Consider the following 24,280-nt stretch of genomic DNA (forward strand, 5'->3'; position numbering starts at 1 on the left):
TGTAAATCACCTGAGACAAATTGATATTGCTGGTTTCAGTTGAGTAATGTGGCCTGTGCTCTATGTGTCCTTTGATAAGTGAAAGTGGGTAGAAAGACAGGAAGCAAATCTCATTAGTTAAAAATTCTAAATAAATAACATAAAAATAATGACATATATAGGTTTGAAATTGAGTGACTTGGTACTGTATCAATTCAGCTAAGCCAGAAATATGTTCCCAGATTTTCCTTCTCTGTGTGGTTCTGAGTTTGGCTTTGCCACAAGAGAAATCTGCATAAGACCTGAAATGCCAAAGTGAATAGCAGCCATATTTATATTCTAGACGTCGGAACAAGACCAAGCACAGTTGGAGCTCATGCACATTTTTGTTGATTTGCTGCCTCACCTTGGTGGTGAAGGGCAGCATTCAGGCTTGTGGTTCCTTTAGCTCCAGCCAGATTGCTCCTTTGGCATCTGCACATCCCGAGCCAGGTACATGTAAAAGGTGTCAGCTTATCCTGCAAGCCACCCATATGGCCAAGGTGGGCAACCATGAAAGACAGACACAGATTCAAAAGTTTGTCTTCTTGGGTTCTGGCTTGCCAGTTTGTTCTCTTGTGTCCACTTTGTTCCTGTTTCCCTTACTTCATGTCCGTCTTTCCTTCCCAACCTAGTACTTTAATTCAACATGCATTTCTTATCTTACAGTCTCTGCAGGTCAGGAATCTGAGAGTTGTTTATCTAGCTCCTCTGGCTCATGGATTCTCACTGGGCTTTGACCAAGTATTGGCTAAGGTTACAGTCTCATCTGGAGGCTCAAGTGAAGGAGGATCTACTTCCAAGCTCACTCCTGCGGTTGTTGGCAGGATTCAGTTCATCACAGGTTGTGGGACTGGGGGCCTCATTTCCTCATTGGCTGTTGGCCAGAGGTTCCTTTAGTTATTTGCCACATGAGCCTCTCCATAGAGAAGTTCACATCATGGCAGCTGGCTTCTATCAGAGCAAGCAAATGAGAGAGCAAGAGAAGGTGAACAGGACAGAAGCAGATTCACTTTGTAACATAATCTCAGAAGTGACTTCCCATCACTTTTATTATATTCTATTTGTTAGAAGGAAGTCACTAGATTCAGTCAACACTCAAGAGGAGCAGATTATAAAAGGGCATGGACACCATAAGCAAGGATCATTGGAAGGCATCTTTGAAACAGACTACCAGAGCCTTTCAAAAGGCAAAAGACCTTCCAAGCATCTTAAGCATGTGTTGTACACACCCTCACTTTTAAGAAAATAGAACTTCTAAGAATCATTATTTCCACAGCATCTTCACAGAAAAGCTTTGTGAGTGTAGCTTTTGCCTAATGGAGTGGATCATGAATTTATACATTGGAAATTCACAAAGTTTTTAAAAGAAATGTATCAGCTTGCAATGGAGAGAGAGACAAATTTTAAAAAGGCATCTCTAGGGCTTCCCTGGTGGCGCAGTGGTTGTGAGTCCGCCTGCCGATGCAGGGGACACGGGTTCATGCCCCGGTCCGGGAAGATCCCACATGCCGCAGAGCGGCTGGGCCCATGAGCCATGGCTGCTAAGCCTGCGCGTCCGGAGCCTGTGCTCCGCAACGGGAGAGGCCACAACAGTGAGAGGCCCGCGTACCACAAAAAAAAAAAAAAAAGAAAATGGCATCTCTACCACCAAACATTTACAGGCAGGAAACTGGCTAAGAAGTCTACTCAGTTGCAAATACCAGCCATATCTTATAGAAAAAACAAACAAACAAAAAGGCTAACTCAGAGGCAGAACCCAGATTCTACACGGTGGGGCCAAGAGCTGCAGAGAACAGCTCACAGGGAGTAGGACTGAGCCGTAAGCAGTGAAATGCTAACATGCGTCACACCAAATTTCAGAATTCTATGGACCAGTGCTGCTTTGTGCCTCTCGTCTTCTCCCTCTCAGAATGCAAGAATCCGTTGTGGTTATCCACTGGTCGTCTCGGCATTCAGTGTTGTGAGTGTGGTGACAGATGACTTGTTAACTAAGTGTACAGGCTTTCTGACCTAAAAGAATGTATCCAAGGAATTACACCTGAGGAGTCTTTATCCACACCTGAATTGAACTTAGATGACAAGATCCCGGACCTTGACCCTGAGTCTGATGTAATGAGATGATATTTTTAGGGAGACTCTTGAGAGGGAATGAATTTATTTTGCATATGGCAGTAATGTAAGTAGTCTGTGGCCAGAAAGTGGGTTGTGGCAGTTTTAAAACTTGCTTGCAAATTCTTTGAAACTCTCTTCATTAAGAAATGGAGCCTATGTTCCCTCCCCACAAATCTGGGTGGGCTTGTGCTTCCACCCATAGAGTAGGGCAGAAGCGAAGTGATGCGATTCCAAGGCTGGTTCATAAAGTTTAGTGCAGCTTCTCCCTGTTGGCTGAAATACTTGCTCTTGAAGTCCCAAGCCACCATGAAAGGAGTCTGACTAAGGATGTCATAACATGAGGAATTCAAACCATGTTGAGAACGTGTGTGGGCACACTGAACAGCAGTCCTAGTCTTTGAGTTGTCCCAGCCCAGGCTCCAGATACATGAGTGAACAAGGCTTCAGGTGATTCTAGCTCCCAGCCATTGAGTCACCCCAATCTTTGAATCTTTCCACCTGATGCCCCAGATTCTGTGGTGCAGAGACAAAAGCCATCTTTGCCATGTGCTGTCTGAATTCCTGACCCACAGAATCCCGAAGAATAAAATGGCGTTCCAAGCAACTAAGTTGTGGGTTAATTTGTTATGTTGTTATAGCAACTGGACCTAAGCTATGTAAAACCATCACAGCTAAATTGATAACGAAAGGCATATTGGAGGCCAATATTTAGCTTTGAAGGCAGTCAAGAGTCAGCGTGTTTATAATTATTTTAGAATCTTGTGTGTATGAGATAATGGATGTAAATGCTCCTAGTAAAATACCTGGCAATAAAAAAAACAAGGATTTATTATTATACCAAAAAGAAATAGACGTATTTCCAAATGGTTATTATCAATGACCTACAAGTAATAATATTCTGGCCCAGTGTTCCAAAGCTTTATCTGTACCATATCTAAGTTATAGGTGAATAAAGATGTGGTTTGTTATTCAATGTCACACAAACCTGGACAGAGCAAGAATTCAAACCCATAATTTTTGATTCCAAATCTTACTTTTCACCACTACATTCTCCTCCCTCCAGAGATTTTAATATTTAGAGAACATATTAGGAAACTACCATTGTGAAAAGTTGGCCCTGCAGAGAAGAGGCTCAAGAATGAAAAATTAACGTTGTACCCAGAAAAGACAGGTTAGGAATGACTTAATGATTATGAATATGATGGGTCTGTATATAGGGGGATAATTTTCTGTATTTTCTAAGAATATATATATGTACATATACATATACATATATATCCTTAATTTATAAAAAGTTAAAACTTAGAAACTTAGGTGAGCAGTGAACTCTTAATAAAGCACTTCATTTTGGTGAGGGTTAAGTCTTCATCACATGCACTAAAATTTGATTAACCATCTTTACTTCATGATTTAAAAGAAAAAGAAAAGATTGATACTGGATTTAATTGGTACAATTGTGCATACAGATACCAATGATACATAAGGTCCAGGACTAAATGGTTATTAAGGCCCCTTTAATTCTAATAGAGATAGTAACAGTAGCTCCCATCTATGCAGCATTGATTATTTCATTGAAATTGGCAAAGGACTGTCTAGGTATCAATTTACTCCCCAAAACAGGTGCCTAAAGTAGGTATTATTTTACGGTGCTTTTTTCTACAGGTGAGAAAGCTAGTACTCAAAATAGTGAAGTCATTTTCCCAAAGTCGCCCAGCTACAAAATAGAAATGGGATTGTATTAATGGTTCAGTCTCTCATTTCTCCATCTTTATAAAGTACTCCAAAGGAAACACAATAAAATCACATGTGGAGATTATATATTGACATGGCCAGTCAGAGCCAAAATAAACTTGTAGTACCCTAAGCTGGTTTTTATTTGTATATATGTAAGTCTTTTTTGAATTACAACTATTGATCACCTTTGAGAATATCATTGCTAGTATAACCGTACAGTTCTAATATCCACCCAATACATAAATTCCCTACATTTATAGGTGGGTAATTTAAAAATATATACATGGAAAAACATACAGTGCTTACAAACCAAATGCAAATAAAAATCTTTTAAAAATCTTAGAAATTCATTAAGCAGGTTATGTTGATCCTATTAAAAATGGTTCTTCTATGTACAATACATAAACTTTAAAAATACTACTACAGGAAACAAAAATTCTTTGGTTCAGCAAAAGGATTCTAAATGTGGAAATTTAATTTGTTAAGGATGCACCTTCCTGGGTTGGGCCTCACTTATCTGGTTTAACACTTCAGAAGCAGATAGATGACTCTCTGAATGCTGAAAATATGGGTGGATGTAGCTAGCGATGCTTTTCCTATAGAACATTAGCATATGAAAGTATAACCAGAAGCTTGAATAATGCAGGAACTTCCGACGTTATTTTTACTCTGCCAGATCAAAAAGATAAAGAGAAAATCTGTTTCCCGTCCATTTGGGAAGGAGGGTGGGAGAATGATCATGATCGATACATAAAAACATTCTACTAGTAAAGTTCTTAGGTCACTGGTGTCCAATGCTATTAAAACAAATCTACTCATTATTTGGAAGACTGCAGGGAGGAGCCAGGAGGGGGACAGATGCTGGATGTCCCATCACTTCTCTAGCAGCTTGCCTGCCTTAACAATCTAACATTATAAACACTACCATGACTCAAATGTCTCCTTAAAAAGTTATTAATGCAGCAGTGATTAGGCGTGCATCAATATTTGCCAATGGGATTTCCATTAAAAATTAACTGTGGTTATTTCTATACTCTTGGTTTATTAATAGCAACAGTCACAGAACTGGCCAAAATATCTCAGAGTTTCAAAGAGTCAGCATTTATACCTTTTAGAATTTTTTTCTCCTCCATATGTAATGGGAAGGAAAAGCCTTCACAATGAAGTTCCTTCATGTTTTCTAACTTGATTGTGAAAATATTTACTATATAAGATAAAACCTTTCCAAAGGCCCATCAATTAACCACACATTATAACCATCTGTAACAAGACTTTTGAAAAGTCTCTGAGGTATCACAGCTGGTCACAGGAGAATAAAAATATTTTTTGCTTTGCTTATTGTTTCTAAGTTCCCCAAAAGAATATAATTACCTGGCTGGATTCATTAACTCATCTATGTTAGAAAGTGGTACCAATGACTAAATTGCCTTTCAAATTTGCCTTTCCCCAGACTAGGTTCAGAAGCCTATCAATATATTTCTAGGTTGAACACAGGTGAAAATCAAGAACTTCTGTTGACTACCAAGTTTACTGCAAGCCATGACTTCAAGATGCCATAATGCTTACGTGGGATTGTTGAGAACGGGGGAAATCTTCCAAAATTCACCCTTGTTCTTCCTTCTATTCGAATGACTTAGTTGCTCAAGGGCAAGACACTTTTTAATCCTTGCTAGGGCTCAAAGGAGACAAATATGATTGGGGCGGAGCAACAGATTGCAGAGAAAATGATGTCCCTTTGACAAAAATGGTTCTGACTTTGGAGAGGGGAATAGGATAGCCTTCAACATTTGAGAAAAGCAAAGAACAGAACACATGACTAGTTCACAGCATCTAAATGAGACATTATCATTCAGAACCACCTCCGCACCTACTATTTCCCACCCCCAGCTCATGGGCAGGGGTTTCTTTCCTCTCATGGTCTTCTAGAAGATAGTATAATACTCTGAAGAGAAATAATCAGTGTTGGATTGTTGGCCCTTAGAGTCCTCTTGTGTATGTAGGGCAGTAATCATCTTTTCTTCTGTCAGAAGTCTTTATCCCAGCCTGACAGCTCATCAGGAGGCACCCCCTTCTCGGGAGGATACTTGTCAAAGTAGCTGTGATCTGTGGGTCCACTTAGCTAGTAGAAAAAGGATGAAACCAAAGGTGAGGATAATGTTGTCGAAGCATGCTAGAACATATGGGGAATGCTTTCTGTATCTGAACACTGATTTTCTACTGCAACCGCTTGTCATGTACATATAAGGAAAAGATAACCAGTTATCATTTTCGAGTCACACTCTCAGCCTCATGAGATCTCCCCTTTAGAACAAATGGATTGGGTCCCAGAATTACATGCAGTAGGAGCTGCCTGGCTTAAGGAGTTATTTCTGAAGGAAAAGGTGGGCGACAGAAATGATGTCTCTTTTTTTTTTTTTCAAATTGGAAAATATTTTAAAAGGAAATATTAAAAAAATCAAAATTTGTCAGAATCCTTCTTCCACTTTATAAAAGTTTCTCACTGATCTTGAATTTTTATAGGGTTAATTGACCCATATAAGTTCTCCAGAATGTCAAACAAAGGGAAAATTCAAAATACTAGTGACCTTGTTGAAAGAGTGAAATGACTCTGGTATTAAATTACTTTGCAAATCAAGTGGTTTCCGATTCTTTGCTTTCAAACAATCTTCATTAGTACCTAACTGAATTATCAGCTGATAGAGCACTAAAAATAATATTTATGATCCACCATAATGAGTTTTTTGGGGGCATAAGGAGACTACTCAGAAGGTGCTCAAAGTGACATTGCTATTATAAAATCCTCCACTCTCATTTACTTATTTATGTGAACACAACTCTTAGCACTTTCATCTATAGAAAAATAATTTTAAAAAGAAATAGATTTGATGTGGTATCTGATCCCATTTTTTAATAAATAATATTCATCCACGAGTACATTAAATAATTTCTTTTCAAAACATTTTTGTTTAGTAATTATTTAAAAATTTATAATACATTATGTTGTTTGACACTGCATGCTACAAAAATGTAACTATAACTGAATCCAGAAGAAATATTTGTGTTGCCAGTGAAATTTTTATTCTCACAAAAGGTTTTAATTTTATAAAACTAAAATTGAAAGGCACTTAAAGAATGATTAATAGAAGACCAATCAGTATAAAAATCTTTTACATTAGGATGAAATTTTATAGAGAAAATCTAATGGAAATATAAAAATAGGAGTTTAGAGATAAAAAGTAGTCATGTAATATTTCTGTCTATTTTTTAAATGGCTGATGGGTTTCATATCTCAATGGCATTTAGATTACACTGGATATATTTAAAGGGGCAAAGTAAGAGTAATGTTTTACTGTAAAATGTCAATATCTACAACATACTAGAAATTACATTCTCCACAATGACTTAGACGTGTAATGAAAAAATTCAGATGTCAATCTAAAAAGGTACAAAGACAAAGATCCTCAAAATTCCTTTACAGAGAACACAACATAACAAATGTAGGGTGTTGACTAGATTATTCCTGAGCCATGCCCCTCCCTCCCCAACTTAGCAGATGTTCTGCTTTCTCTGGAGCTGTGCTGTCCAACCAGCAATGCATGGGGACTGAGCCCTGGAAATATATCTAGTCGGACCTGAGATGGCTGAAAGTGGAAAATCGACTTGGGATTTTTGAAAATTTAGTATGAAAAAAATAAATGTAACATCTTTATTAATATATTAATATTTTGTGTTTGTTACAAGTTGAAATAATATTTTAATGTATTATGATAATTAGAATTAATTTCACCCATTTCTTTTTACCTTTTTTAATACGGCTACTGGAAAATTTTAAATTACATATAGGTTCATATTATATTTTTAGAACCATCTGTCAGCCTGACCAACACTGGCTACCTTGGGATTTAGATTTACATGTAATCCATTCTTAAGAGCTGAGCTAAGGTCCATTGAATACATAATACTATTTAGACCATATAGTCACAATTGCAAAGACATTTTCACTTAAATTTAAAAACTGTTAAAAAAAATTTTAATCTATTCTACACACACACACACCCCTAAAATCTGTTTACAAAAACAAATACTTAGAAAAAAATCAAGAGAGTAATATAGTAGATACCATACCTCTCTTTGTAAAGGTGATGGAAGGTTCCGTGCTTTCAGTCCTTCCCAATTAAAACCATTTAACCACCTGAGAAATCAGAAAAGTACAGAGAAATATTACTTATCTGATAAACTATTAGCATGTCAAGTTATCTGTCCACCCATTTTGTTGCCTGCTCCCTGCCTGCAACAGTACAGCTGCAAGTGATCAGAGGAAAATACTCAACCATGCCCACACACCTGTGTGTCTCTCACATTAAATCCATGCCCACTACCCTCAGAGGGGCCTTTAATGCTGCCCAGCAGTCAGTCTAGATTTCCCTGTTGTTCCCCTCGTCACACTCCCTTAGACTCATAATCCATACTTCGTCCTCTCTCCTCAAACTTTCAGACCTCCTATCCATCTTCCCTCCCAAATGATGGCCTGACTTCCTATTTCACTAAGAAACCAGGAGCAGAAAAGAGAACTTCTACAATTTTCCACCAGCAAACCTGCCTGTGTACGCACATCTGTGTGTTTCCCTTCTCTACTGCACCATGAATGAACTGCCCTTGCTTCTCGCTAAGGTCAGCTCCTCTGCTGTGTATTTGATCTTGTAGACATTCTCTATTCAGACATGCTCCTTAAACTCTCCTCTCTCCTGAATCTTTAACATCTTCTCTCCTGGGGCATTCGAATCAGTATGGAAACATTTAAATTCTTCCAACCACAAAGCAATCTCCCTTGACCTGAACTCCCCTCCAACTCTCACTCCATTTCTCTCTTCCCATTGGAGGAACACTTGAAAGAGTAATCTAATCACTGTATCAAATGCGGACAAAAAAACTGTTGCCTGCCACTCCAGTAAACACTAAATGTTGCCTGCCCTGAAGCCGTCAGCCATTGCAGCCACCTGATGGGGAATTCAGGATGGAGAAAAACTGAATGCTGGCCCTAGATAGTTAAGATGCATATCTAAGGGGTAATTTCAAGGAGCCCAAACTCTTGCATCTTCCCATACATAGAAAAGCAGTAAAATCGTTGACTTGAGATGTCTTCTATTTGTGATTAGCGGTAAATTTTTTTTCTTTTTAAAATTGAAGTATAGTTGCTGTACAGGAGTATGTAAGTTACAGGTGTACAATATAGTGATGCACAATTTTTAAAACTTATACTCCATTTATATTTATTACAAAATATTGGCTATATTTCCTGTGTTGTACAATATATCCTCGCAGCTCATTCTATACCTAATAGTTTGTACCTCTTACTCCCCAACCCTTATATGGCCCCTCCCCACTTCAGCAGTAATCCTCCAATGTTCTACTACATGCTTTTGTTTTTAAAGCAAAAACTCTTATATATCCTGATTCCTCCTTTACCTCTTTGCAGCAGTTCCTCAGAGCTGAGAGGTTGTCTCCTGGGCTATAGTCCTTAGTAAGGTCTCCAAATAAAACATAACTTGCAACTTTTAGGTTGTGTGTTTTTCTTCAGTCGACACAACCCATTTTCTCCTGGGCACACCGCAATCAGGCTTCACCCTCTCCACTCCAGCGAATTCCCTCAATTCTCAGTTTTCATCTTACGCTTAGCACAGCTCATCACTCACACTTCCCGAAACACTTTCTTCACTTGGCTCCAGAGACATGCCCTTGTCCTGGCTTTCTTCCTACCATCTTGGGTGCTTTCTCTCATTTTCCATTGCTATTTCCATAGGAAGTTGGCATGCTCTGGGGCTCAGTCCTTGGACCTCTTCTTCTTCCAACTACTCCCACTTTCTAGGAAATCTCATTCACTCTTGTGGCTTTAAATAGCATGTATAAACTGATTACTCCCAAACTGCTATTTCCACCACCACCCTGCCCCCCTCCACACACACACACACACACACACACACACACACACACACACACACTGCTTAACAGGCTGCTAGCTACAAGTGCTATTCACCGTCTCCCCACTGGATGTCTAACAGGCATCTAGCTGTATCAGGTCCACATTGAAGCTCCAAATTTTCCCCAACAAACTTCCCTCAACTCTTCCAGTTGCTCAAACCAAAGACTTTGGAGTTATCCTTTCTCTCACATCCTATCTCAGTCCATATGTAAATCTAGTCTGTTATGTTCAAAATACGTTGGTATTCAGAACCTGGCCAATACTCAACACCTCCACTCTACCAGCATGGGCCAAGCCACAGTTATTTCTTGCCTGTATTAGTATAATAACATCCTAACAGGTCCTCCTGCTTTTGTCCATGGGAAACAGCCCAGCAGCAAGGGTGATCATTTAAAATGCAAGTCATTTGGAGGAAATGTTTCCTCCAACATTTTAAGTGTGGAGGAAAACTTGAAAGAGTAATCTAATCGCTGTATCAACTGCGGACAAAAAAAACTGTTGCCTGCCATTCCAGTAAACACTAAATGTTGCCTGCCTGAAGCCATCAGCCATTGCAGCCTTTGTTCACATCATGCCTTTGTTCAAAACTGTCCAGTGCTTCCAATTTCACTCAGTGTAAAAGGCAAAGTCATTACCATGTCTTTATTAAAACCTACAGGCCTTATCACCCTTTCCACCACCACCCTTCCCCCACCCTGCCACTGCCCTACCTTTGTCTTTCTCTCTCCCTTGCTCCTTTGTCTCCTCAACATTCTTTCAACAAGCTTGGGATGTTCCCACTTCAAGACCTTTGCACTTGAGCCCCTGTAGCTGAATTGTCCTTTCCCCAGATTTTCACATGGTTTGTTTCCTCAACACCATCAGGTATTTTCTCAAAGGTCATCTTCTTAGAGAGGCCTTCGTTGGCCATCCAGTCTAACATGGCAACCCCTCCCCATCCCCACGCCCACATACTTCCCATCCTCCTTCCATACTTTATTTTCTCTCCTTATAAGTTACTGCTTTCTAATATACCTACTATACACTTGACTTAATTATTTTCTTTATTTTCTGTCTCCCCAACTAGAATGCAAGCTTCATGAGGGCAGGGGTTTTTTGTCTGTTTCCTTTCCTTCTGTGTCCCTAACACTTGCAACAGTACTTGACACAAAACAGGGGCTCCAATAAATGTCTGCTGAATAACTCTACAAGAGAACACCCTTACATAGGACCTCTAACTATCACGTCTTACAGTATCACACTGCCGTGGTGGTGGTACTATTGGTGAAATGTATATAAGAGGCTCCAAGATAAAAAGTATTTTACAGTTATCTGTAATGAGAGGAGGCTGATGGCCAGATGAAGTTCTTTCATTTATTGCTTCCAAACTATTAATCTAAAAGGAAGGACTGATCTGGTCTTTAGGATACGTATCAGGCTTGGTGAGCTGGAAATGCAACACCAGAAATGAGGAGGACTTGCTCCTCTCAAACAGAAACAATGTACTCTGTCTCTCAGAATCTTATAAACAACCTGGAATAATACTGTTTAAATCCACTGATCTTTTCTATTGGGACGCTGAGGTCAGGTCAGCCAGCCAACAAAAATTTATGGAAAGTCAACTTGGTCGCAGGCATCAAAACCAACAAAGACCCTGCTTTTAAGATATTTTTATTTTGGCAGGAGGTGACAAGTAATCAAACAAAAAAGTAAACAATACAAACATTTACATTAATTTCATATACTAATAAGTACTAGGAAGATAAAAGAGAATAAAATGGTGGATGAGAACTGGGATAAAGATGGGTTGGGAGGTGCTGCTTTTAGCTCGGGTGCTACCTGAAGAAGTGATATTTGAATTGAGGCCAGAATGAAGAGAAGGGAGAAGCCATGGGAAGATTTGTGGCAATGACCTTCTGAATGGAAGAAAGTGATAGGAATGAGCTGAAGTGTGGTGAGTGGAGGGGAGATGAGAGAAAAATATGATGTCTGAGAAGTGGCCAAGGCCAGATCCTATAGGGTCTTGTAGAAAACAACAAGGAATCAAGATTTTATGCTTATCGGGAAGCCAGTAGAAAGTCGTAAGGAAGTGATGCAATCTAAATATGTTTTCAGAAGACGATTCTGGCTGCTATGTGAAGAACAACCGCAGTGGGGGCGTGACAGGTCAGGGTGGTAGTGAGAGGTATGAGAATGAAGGCTGGGAGATTTTAGGAGGCCCTCGTATTCATCGGTCTGTCAACCGTATCCGAAGTTACCCTTTTCTACCTTTTTCAATGTCCTCCCTCTCGTGGAGTTGGTTTTGGGTCACTCCTTGACTGGATTTCCCATTCCAAGTCTAAGCTTAGCAAGAGAAAAAGTACTAAAAACAGAGAGGGTGGGCTCTTAGTACATTCCATTTCAGATGCCATTCTTAACCCAAAGTGCCATTTTGGTCTACACTGTTGAGTCTCTAAGCAAAGAGTGAGAGTCAGACAGCAGTCCTAGATGTATGACTTCCCTTGTCCTTGCTGCAAAACCACAGAAGTCCTCTCCATGATCCACCCATCATCTTCTTTGCACAGACCGAGGCTCCATTTTTAGGGATTTCTAGGCACACAGTTCTGTGGATTCTTTTCTTTTGCCACCGATGACTGACACAATTCCTTTTCACATATTTTACAATGCTCTCTACCCAGATGTTACTCCATAAATATTAATAAAAATCATTACTGTTACTCTACTGAATCAAAGAGCCTATGCATTTCTTGCTGAGTACTTGTTACAATTTGACTTATGGCAATATTTACTTAACATGAGTGGTTATTCACTTAACACCTGGCCTTTTTGACACTAACCACATTTTAAGTAATCCAAGTGCCAGCATGCAGTCGTGTGTGAAAAATATTCACTAAAGAAATATTAGCAGCGACTGTACATAAATTGCTTCTTCATTTTTAGAAGAGTAGTAGCTATTCTTGACAGTAAAATTCTAGAGACTGGAAATATTAAAGGTAACATTAAGAGACCTGAAACAAACTACTCCTCTACCTAGCAGGAAAGATTTAATTGTACCCTACAAATATATTATCCCTCTTTTCAGAGAGGTGTTGGGAGACATGATTGGTGCCTAGTTTATAAGTTAACTTACAAATAGGAGAGGGAGGAGCTCTATTTTTAAGAAAGATGATTTAACACAGACTGGACAAACATATAACAATATGCCACGTTTAACTGTATTGTTTTTAAATACGAGATTGAAGTAAATGGTTCTCCAAGGAAAAAAGATGTTTTACTTTAGAGAGGAGTGGGAAAATCTGATGGCAAATTTTAGAAAGAATATTTTTTTTAAAAAACATTACAAGAATATACTGGGTAGTGAAGCTATATATGCCTTGGAGACTTATGGAAGGTTACAGAACACTCCTATTTGAAAGCAAAGAGAGTTCTATTTTTCAGACCCCCGTGCCCCATCTTTGTATGTTAAGAAGCACTATGAAAATCAGATGAAATAATGTTTTTGATCTCCCTCAGCTCACCGGAAGGCACTGTGTAAATTTGGTACATCTTATTAGTGAACTCTGCCCTACGCACAGCAGCTTCAGCTGTATGCTTCAGCTACTTGGCAAAGAACACCCTGTCTGTTAAGAAGAGAGAGCAAATTAATCCCTATGGGGAAGGAAATTTAAAATTCTTCATTACCATGCTGAAGTGAGAAAATCCTTTAGCATGAATTTGCACGTACATCTAATCACAATTTGACAGCTATATTTAAATGAGCCTCAGGTAAATAAGAAGTAAGAGATAAAACAGGAACCTGTTAACAATTATATCACTTCTATTTCCCAACTACCCCAGAGCAAACATGAAGACGCTTCTTTAATGAGATAAAAGAGGAACTACATTGGAAGGGGGACTCTAATTGACTGGACACTTGTTTGTTCAATATGAATGGTGTGTTTATGTGTCATTTTAGCATGAGAAAAGAAACTGTGATAACAGCAGTAGGAAGAGAGATAAATTGGAATCTAAGACAAATAATGAGCTTTACACGAAAGACAATCCAAAGATGACAAAGAACAATAAAATACGTATTTTGATGTCTATAAAATCCACAGACGTGTCTGTTTGTCTCCATCTCTTCCTCCCTCCCTGCTTCCCCATCCCTGTCCTGATATATCCTTATGGCAGAGCCCGATATGAATTTACAATGTTGAATACATGGCTTTATTTCAAGAAAGTTCATGAATAGATAGAGCAGGGCTGGCAGCTTGGGGATTTTTTTTTTTTTTTTTTTTTTGAGCTGCACCATTACTGTTCAGAAAAACGAATAGTGTTTCTATTCACCAGCATCTCTCCCTTTATTTTCACACTGTGTTGATGTGCCCCTAATTCTTCAGTAAAAATATCCAGAGAGGCATAAAATGTTGAGAGGTGTTTTTCTTTCTAAAAGTGAACACAGCAGTGTGCTCAAAGGTTTTCAGTAATGAAATTCTCAAATTTATTTTTTGTACTATCAATAGGTGATGTTTCACTTCTGTAAATCATAAGCAAAATCAAAACATCTCAAGGATTGCAGGATTTAGCTAGGCATAGATTAAAAAAAAACAAACTCCAAGGCCTGAACTTCCACATATGGAACGAAATCAGAGAGTTTATATTATGGAAATTATTGATGGTTTTAAAGACAAGCTTTAGAAATTCACAGACCTGAAAAAGGTGCTTGTTAGATTATTACATAAGGATAAAACACTGTTTGAGGTTTTGTGGAAATCAATGTACTTTACTCCAAAAGTAAAATACGATAGGAAGCTTCAAAATGTGGAAAGCTGGCCAAAGGAAAATTATATTTAAAATAAATATATAATATTAATTAAAACTGAAATAGAATACTATTTAACAGTTGGTTTAGCTGACTCATTCTCTAGAATATTGAGAACAATAACTATCCTACTTTAACTGTAAATGAAACGTCAAAATTAGAACTTGATTCCTTTATAGAATCCAAGTTAACATTAAAAAATAATAATGGAGATTGCAGCAGATAAAAAACTAAGTTGCTATAACTTGAATATGTGATTTTGTAATTTGTTTTATAACTTCATCGCAGCTAGTAAAACACAAATTAAAAATAAAGCACCAAAAAGGAAAACTTGAGCATCTGTGTAGGGATCTTTACAGACTGAGAGAAGCTTCAAGATTACCACACTTTAAAAATAAATTTCTAGATTTTTCTGGGCAAAGAAGTAACTATGTACCTGTGTTTCTTAATGTCATTGATTCCATTCTTCAGATTTCCTAGTCTTTCTGTTGGATTTTGCCTAAAATAAAAATTTTAAGTCAATTTATAATAATTATGTTTGAGTGAATTTTACATTAAAATTTAACAATTTTTCTTTATTCATTCATTCATTTTGTCAACAATACTCATAGACCAGGCACATCTGAGTATAAAGGAGATGGAAAACTCATGCCCCCTCTGGGGGAGCCACAGTCAAATTACAGTCAGGAATATGAATATATGTATTCAATATCTATATATCCCAATGTATAGATATAGGTATATACATACATATATATAGATATAGGTATCTCCCAGTGCTTTAAATGAGCTATGAATAAATGCTTAAAAGAACAGGAGGATGCCACCTTACCAAGTCTCCTAAGGAAACCAGGGAAAGCTTTAGAGAATCATTTACAACAGAGCTGAAATTTTAGAAGCATGCAGAAATTTCTGTGGGCAACTCACAGCTACGTTTCATGTTCTAAATTTACTAAATTTTAAAGCTTTTTAAAAAGTTCAAGTGTGCAAGAAAACTGCAACAAAATGAAGCTTAAACAAAATTCTAGAAGTCTTCTGTTCTCCAATAAATTATTTTTAGTGGTAAGTAGAAATTTGGAGTAATTTAAAATAGGAGTACTTTTTTTTTTAATGAAGATTGAAAGAGGACAGATAGTAACACTTTATCATTGCCACTAATTTTCTCTCAAAATAACAAGGCTGTAAACTACTCCTTTATTTAGCTAAGTTTTGTGGTTCTATTTTCCTCAAACAGACAAAGATGATTCTCAAAGATAACCTGAACAATCTGCGTCTCTTTTAAACTATAAGTAGGTACTGTGTATTACATGAAGGAAACTCAAACTTCTAGCACAGACGGCAAAATAGAAAATGATTGTCATTGAATATAATTTAACTACCTAGAAAAGTACAAAAAGTAAACATACACCTAACTTTAAAATGTGTGGCAGCAGAAATGAGAAGCCTTCACACCTTCCCCCAAGAACAAGAGGTTTTTAATAGTCATTCTCACCTGCAAAGCCTCCGAATCAAATCCTCAGGTCGTCTGGTTATCTTTCTGGGAAAATCCATTTTTTCAATTCCTTTGAGAATTAAATTGTAGGTCATCATTTGGTCAATCCCAGAAAAGGGCGGGCTAGAGAAAAGCCAAAATAGGACACTAGGACCAGCATCTGAGACACATTTACAACTAAATTTCTTTTCTTTTTTTCCCTCCCTCCCTCCCTCTCATGAGTTGTTTTATAGCAAATCTGGATATATGCTAGAAAATAATTTCATATCACTTAACAAAATACACACACACACATGCACACACATACACACAGAGGTAATAATCACTAAAAAGAAAAATAAAGGGGAGGACAGAGAGTGAGAGAGAGGAGGTGTGTTTTTTTTTTAGACACAGTGGATAGGAAAAGCATCTCTCATATGTTGACAGTTGAGCAGAGGTAGGAGTGAATGAGCCACACAGCCAAGGGATTCCAAGACAGCAAGTACAAAGGCCAGGAGTCAGGAGTGGACATGGGTTGTTCTCGGAACAGAAAGGAGGGCAGTGTTGCTGGTGGAGTGAGGAAGCAGGAGAGAGTATAAGAGGTGAGGGCAGCATGGTCATCTCGATCTAGCGGGCTATGGGAAGAACCTGGGGATACGCTCAGGTCAGGTGATCTAATTTACCGAAGCCAGAGTAAGCTTTTTAAAAATGTGTTGAAAATAAACTGTGATGGTACTAGTGGTGGGGGAAGGCAGGCCTGGTAGCCTGGACTCGAACGGTAGTGGTGAAGGTGGCGAGAAATGGTGGGATTCTGGATTATTTCGATGGCATAAAGTCAACAGGATTTGCTACTGGGGTGAATGTGGTATGCAGGAGAAAGAAAGGATTCAAGAATGATGCTGAAGTGTTTTGACCTATGGAACGGAGCTACTGTTTACTAAGACTGGTGTGGAGGTTAGGCTGGGAGTGCGCAGGTTCAGAGCAGGTTCTGAGGAAGAGAATCGAGTTGCATCTTGAACATCCAAATAGAGATGCTAAGCAGACAGTTGCATTTAGGAGTCTGACATTCAGGGAAGAGGTTAGGGCTAGAGGTATGATTCCGAGGAGTCATCAGACAGTATCTACCGGCCATGGGGCTTGATGTTATCACCCAAGGGGTGAGTGGGTAGGAAAGAGGTCAAGGACTGAAGTGGCCCGATGACCACTGAAGAAGGTCAGGATGACAAGAAGAATCCAGCAACAGATGCTGAGCTGGAGCCTCTAGCATGGGAAGAGAAATGAGAGAAAGGGAGGTCCTAGAAACCACGAAAAGAGAATTTCAAGGCAACTGTTGCTAAGATGAGTAAGAAAGCACTGGAAATTAACCACTGGATTTGGATAACATGTTCATGCATGAACTCTGCTTTTAAAAACACTTTCATACCTATTCTATTGTGTCACTTAATTTTTGAAAATTAAAGATGATTTTCACACTTGAGACCTTTGGATACCGAGAGTTCCCACTCTTGGTAATGAACCTGAAACAAGTTCGGTGCACCAACTTTTCAATAATCTATGTTTCACTTGAAAAGAAAATGAGGTAGAAAACAAAAACCATTGCTACAATTCCTTCAACTTATTTCTCTATTTACAAGTAGGTTGTGTTTTGTTTTGGTTTGGCTTTTTAGTTCTTTTCTTTTACCTCCTGACTTTAGGGCATTTAAAATGAACTTTTCTCACGGCCTACTCCGAAAGCCTTTATAACAGCAATTTTGCACCTCTTCATGACAGCTCAAGGTCACTTCAGCAACTCCAAGTTACTGAGGATTTTTTTCCCCTTCCTTATTCCCTCACTTTATTTCCCTACTTCTTGTGACAATTTATTCCAGCTGACAAAGACTGAAATGCATATTCTCCAGTTACCTACAAGAGCCATCATGAATCTCTTAGAAATGCAGCTGACAAGTTTTCCAGGGATGAGGAAACAAACTCTTGAAATAGAAATCCTTGTGTCCTGAGACCTTAAGCAACTTTATCTCTGAATGACTACCTGGAAATTTTTACTTCAAAATCTTAAGCAATGAATATTTGAAAATGATTACAGATAATATCAAAAAAATCTTTCATGTGCAAAAGGAAAAAGAATGGAGCCATGGGTAACCCAACATTGAAATCTGCAGTGTAAAAAGTTCAAGAAGATTCTACAAAACTCTCCTTTTGTAACACAGGTGTTGAGACTGGAATCCCTGTTACTGGGCTCATTCCAGCATTTCTTATGCCATTTTAAATGCAAATCCTCCCTGACATCAAGACGGAGAATATTTGGTTGTAAAGGCTTAAAAGAATGACCATATCAGTTAATGAGAAATGGAGGTAGAAAACCGGAAAGAAAACTACCTGATCTGAATCCTGTGTGTACAGCCATGCATTATATTAAAAACTCTTATGTATAAGGCACACGTGTTTAATGAAAAGTGTGTCATATTCAGAGTCAGAAGACCTGAGATTAAATCCTTGATCTTAGGCAAGTAGCTCTCTGACCCAGTTTTCTAATCTATAAGATTTAAATCATAAAATAATCATAATACAAATTTAAATCATAAGATAATAAACAATTCCTGCTTTAACTTCCATACAAGCTTGTGAAAATGAAATTAGATAATACACATGTAAGTGTTTTGTAAGCTGTCAAGGGCTTTACAAATGTGAGGTAACGTGTGTGTGTATATATGTGTGTGTAAGTGTGTATGTGTGTGCAGGCAGGTTGAATATTTGGGATCCCGGATTCATTAATACAGCCCTTTAATCGCTTCAGGAATGGCAATCCAATTTTAACTTGTAAAACTCCTGCTGTGTCTTGTCTCTGTTCATTAGCACCTCTAGAAAGCAGTTGACAAGGGGATTAAAATGTAAATCCAGCAATGTTGCTTTCTTTCAGCATTTCTGGCTAATGATTTATTGGGAAGATGGAAGAACACGGCTAAATTTAATTGATCAATGGATTTGATGGAACTATGATTGCTATTTTCTCGACTACAAAAAAAAATATGAGGAAATAATAACAGCCCACAACTTCAATTTCCTTTCTTATTTTTATGATGGATTCCCCAAACCTTCACACACTTGATATATTATCTATAATAACAGGCCTTGCCATTCTAGGTAAACCATAGCAATTTTGTACTCCTTTCCTGAACCTTCCTGAATCTTTTCACCATGTTACAAGCTAGAAAGCATGTTATATACGACATAATGTGAAGAGGAAAAGGCATCATGCTTAATCAAAAACACTTCCAAAATGTTAAATTCTTAAATCATATATTTTTTATCATTAGTAAGTTATTTTTGCACTTCTCTAAAGAAGAGACTAAACACAAGGTACTTACTTGCCCGTGAGGAGCTCATACACTAGAATTCCCAGGGACCAAAAATCCACACTGAAGTCATGTCCTTTGTTGAGAATGACTTCAGGAGCTACGTACTCAGGAGTTCCACAGAACGTCCATGTTTTCTGTCCAGATCCTATTTTCTTAGCAAATCCAAAGTCAACCTGGAAAAGAAGATCAAAGAAATTTTCAGAGACCATAAATCTCACGTTCTTCTTTAAGTCTTCCTCTAACTTCTTCAATCTTCTTTCAACACCTCCACCCTCCCCTTCACACCACACACACACACACACACACACACACACACACACACTCCACTGACCCTCTCATTTATTCTTTTGCAGGGCCAAGTGTAAATCTCGTTACATTGGAGAAAATTCCATGTACACACCTCTATGCCCACGACCCTTAGAGGACCAGAGGGATGGTTTAGCAAGGAGAGACCCTTACAACCAAGGTGAAGCTCAGGGCAAGCAGACAAGTAACTTGCAAGTCAATAGTGGTATTCATTGGCAAGAAGAGAGAAGGGGGAAGTGATAGACCCTTGTGCCCTTCGAGCTTCATCATAAAAGGAAAAAATGATAGCAGAATTGAGAGTTTGGGAAAGGGACCGCTGTTGAGAAGAAGAGGGGCTTAAAATTCTGGACAGTCTTTAAAAACCTTTATGCACAATGTCTGCACCCTCTAAATGTTGGCAGTCCAAAGTAAAAGCCAGGATCATCCCATCTCAACTTTGGCTGAACTCTGTACACCCTCAGTCTCTCTCAGGGTGGTAGCACTTGCATTAACTTATTTATTCTGCAAAACTACTGTCAGCACTCACAGTAGGCCAGGCTCTGTGCTACAGATACAGTGTTGACTAGGAGAAGCTCAGAGTACTGGGAATACTTAAACAGATGTGATTAAAAAACTGCCATGTGAGACAGGATATAGTCAAAGATTATGCAAAGTATAAACTCAAAGAGCCAAAAGACATAGAATTCTGCAACATTAGGGAGAAGATGGTGGAGAAAGACGTCATTAAGAAGTGACATCTGAGCTCAGCACTGACTGAGGATTAGGAACTCTCCCAGCATGATGAATGGGTGCTACCCTCTTCTGTCTTTTCAGGATAGGCCCTTCCACTTCTCTGAGACTCTATTCAATGAACTCCGTGCACTGAATAAAGACAGGAAAGAAAGCTGGAGCAACAGAAGACCCGCTCATTAAATCGAGGCAGTGTATATGACTGAAGTCCTGCCCTGCAAAACAAACAGTTGGTTTCCTTCCACAGGGGCGATTTAGCATGTACGTTTCATCTCCAATACATAAAGATATTATTTTAGTAAAACCACCCTCCACCTCCCTCAAGTAAACAGACACATAAATTATAGCTGGGCTTCAACATGCACATTTTAATAGATTCATTACACATGGACTATCTCAATAATATGGCAATAACCTTGGTTAAAAAAATTAAATAAATCAGGTTAACACATCAAAATAGGCCCTCACCTAAAAAAAATATGAATCAGTGAACTATAAAATCCAGCCCTCATTTATTTAGTCAAATATTAATACTTAAAATATTTGCCATATGTTAAAAAATCTCTCAGAAATTTACCTTTTTACTAAGGCTTTCTGGTATTTATCACATAACAGCAAGGATATCCTTATTAGAAATAAGGGAATTTAAACAACCTAATTTGAAGTGGGCTTTTACTCTTTTCTTTTGTCTACACAGAATGACTTGCAAAGATTGTACCTAAGAGATGGCTGGGAATATTATGAAATTAAAATGTGTAACTAGCTGAAATTAGCATATCTACTTATTCCTCAGATAAAGAACCAATATGAAAATCTTAGCTAATTTTATAAAGGCTGAAATTTAAGAGACAAGAAAGCAATGCTTATAATTGCATTTGCATCCATGCATGTATGGAAATATTATATTTTGTTGTTCTGTAACAGCCTTTCAACTCATTTTTTAAACTGCACTTAAGTTTTCCATGTAAGGATGACTGGAAGTTCATTAGATGTTTAGGAGAGCTTTTCTAGTTCTGAAAGTAAGAAATTTTAATTTGAGTACTTGATTTTGCTTTTGTATTTACATATTGACCCAAAGAGATGACAATAATTATATTAAGATTTTAAGATTTATGAAAACTTACCACTTCCTTTATCTCTTTTGATCTTATCAACTTCAGTCTAATCCATTTGGTTGGAGGAAATTGATGCTCAGACCTATTCAAAGTCATGTGCCAAATATAGAAGGTCCCAGATCTTCTGATGTGAAGTTCTGTGTATTTTCTATAAAAATTCACACTACCTCTGTCTTGTACCAGCATGGATACCACCACGAAGCCTCAATCTTTTCTTTAACCCTTTATCTTCTAGTCAATAGAAATGTAAGTTCTTTCCTTTGTTCATTCAATGAATATTTATTGAAAACCATTATGTACCAAGCACCAGGGTACAGACAAAGCCCCCAGTCTTCTTAGAGCTTACATTTAAGAGAAAGAGGAGAACATGCATAAAAAATATAATATCATATAACCAACAAGGACCTACTGTGTAGCACAGGGAACTATACTCGATATTTTGTAATAACCCATACGGGAAAAGAATCTGAAAAAGAATGTATATATATGTGTGTGTGTGTGTGTGTGTGTGTGTGTGTATATACATACATACCTATGTATATATATAACTGAATGACTTTGTTGTACACCTGAAAGTAACACAACATTGTAAATCAACTATACTTCAATAAAAAAATCATAATAAATAAAAAATAATAAAAAAATCACATAGCATATGTAATATTGCCAGATAGTGATATATGCAATGTAGAAACATACAGCAGTTAGCTACTGAGGTCAACAGGAATTATATTTTACATGGGGTGATCAGAAAAGTCTCTCTGAGGAGGTAGCATTTGAGCAGATTGGAGCAGAAATCTGCATGAAATAAGAATGAGAGCTTTGTAAAAATCTGAGCAAGGATGATTCTGACAGATAAAGAGCTAGAACAAAGGCCCTAACCTTCGGGAACATGCGAGGTGGAGATCAAGGTTTGGCAAGAAGGCCACTGTGTCTGGGCCAAAGTGTGTGAGGGGAAGTGGTAGGAAGTGAAGGCAGATTGTGGAGTGGTCTAGTAAACCACAGAAAGAGTTTCAGATTTGTTTTCTAGGAGGCCACTGGAGGATTAAGAGAAGGGGTATGCATGGCCTGACTAATGTTTCAAAGGGCTCATTCTAGAAGATAAGAAAATAGACACCTTCCCTTTAAAAATGTTTTTTTCCTAGCAGAACTGAGCTTTCAAGAAGACTCTCTGGAGAAGCTGCACACAGGTTTTCCCTTGTCTCTATTAAATTCCCATTACGAAAGACAGCTTACATTATGCTGAAAGCTTAAAAACATTGTCTCCAAAGATTTTAACAAACCAGAAGGCTATAAGATGCTTCTATATCTGAAGCAATGATTGGTTCATTCAGAAAGAAAAATTAGCACTGTAGCTTGCTGGAGCTGGTATCCAGTAAGTATTAGCTTTTTCCCAGAAGTCTCTCTCTCTGGGTCAGTAAATTTGTCAGCTACTGGTTCTCTTGGTCACATAAAAAAAGGATACAAAATGACCAGTCTAATTAAGCCAGATGATTCATGGAGACATAACATTACCCCCAAAATACTTCGAGTGTTTAGTGGAAAGTGGGAACGATGATGGGGAGCTTTGCATACACGAGAGCAAACAAAAAAAATCAGATCATCGCGGGCTCAACTCACAGGCCGCCGCCTCCTTGAAGCCTCCCTTGAATTTACAGAACCAATTCCTTTCTCTTATGAGGTTCTTTAACAGTTTCTACTCCACAATGACCTCCCCTACGGCAGCACTGTCTAGTTGTGTGTGAATAAATCTAGCTCCTGGAGGAGAGGCATTACATCCTATTCATTTTGTACCCCCTACAGCATTTGTAGCACAGCAGATGGTCAACATGTGTTTGATGAAAGAATCTGAATGAAGACATAACTGTTAACATCCGTTTCAATAAGATGTACATATATAATCTTCACGACAAATTTATGAGTTAGGGACTATATCTCAATGTTAAAGATGACAAAATTAAAGTCTAGCAAGGTCATGGAGACTTAAGATGAGACTGAAACCAGGTTCCAAAGGAACCTTCACATTACAGGTGAATTCATTAGTAAGTAGATTTTTAAGGGAAAACGAACAACATAAAAAGCATGTTAGTGGGAAAAGTTTAATTGTCACTTAAGAAGTACAGCTAATAATGGTCTGTCAAAAAGAATATAGTTAGAGTCAATGATTATTTTTCTTTTTTTCTTTTTTTTTTTTTTTTTTTTTTTTTTGCGGTACGTGGGCCTCTCACTGTTCTGGCCTCTCCCATTGCGGAGCACAGGCTCCGGACGCGCAGGCTCAGCGGCCATGGCTCACTGGCCCAGCCGCTCCGCGGCATGCAGGATCTTCCCGGACCGGGGCACGAACCCGTGTCCCCTGCATCGTCAGGCGGACTCTCAACCACTGCGCTGCCAGGGAAGCCCCAAATGATTATTTTTCAAGTTAAGAATTACTTGACACATATAAAATAATGTGACATACATGCAAGTTATAAAGTATGAGAATAAAAACACCCCAGTATCCACAACTAGTTTAATGATTAGAACAGAACCAATGCAGAAGCCCTCTGTACTCCTTCCACACTGTCCTTCTACCCCTTGCCAAAAGGTCACCATTACCCTGACTTTTTGTGTTTATCATTTGCTTGCCTTCATTTCTAATTTTCCCACATATCTAATATCCTTATATGATATATAGTT

General features: G+C 38.2%; 1 protein-coding gene across 2 annotated transcripts in view; it reads right to left on the reverse strand.

Annotated features, from left to right (window-relative positions):
* Window positions 1-5,890: 5,890 nt before the first annotated feature.
* The window catches only part of PRKG2 (protein kinase cGMP-dependent 2), a 91,418-nt gene continuing 73,028 nt past the window's right edge, over window positions 5,891-24,280 (reverse strand). For both annotated transcript variants that reach the window (XM_007110240.2, XM_007110239.2), the window contains exons 14-18: window positions 19,464-19,627; window positions 16,120-16,242; window positions 15,064-15,126; window positions 7,993-8,059; window positions 5,891-5,986 (exon numbers count right to left, since the gene is read on the reverse strand). In XM_007110240.2, coding sequence (XP_007110302.1) covers window positions 5,891-5,986; window positions 7,993-8,059; window positions 15,064-15,126; window positions 16,120-16,242; window positions 19,464-19,627 — 513 coding nt within the window. The remainder of the gene's footprint in view (window positions 5,987-7,992; window positions 8,060-15,063; window positions 15,127-16,119; window positions 16,243-19,463; window positions 19,628-24,280) is intronic.

Source organism: Physeter macrocephalus, chromosome 7, assembly GCF_002837175.3.
Source record: "Physeter macrocephalus isolate SW-GA chromosome 7, ASM283717v5, whole genome shotgun sequence".
In the NCBI taxonomy this organism is placed as follows: domain Eukaryota; kingdom Metazoa; phylum Chordata; class Mammalia; order Artiodactyla; family Physeteridae; genus Physeter; species Physeter macrocephalus.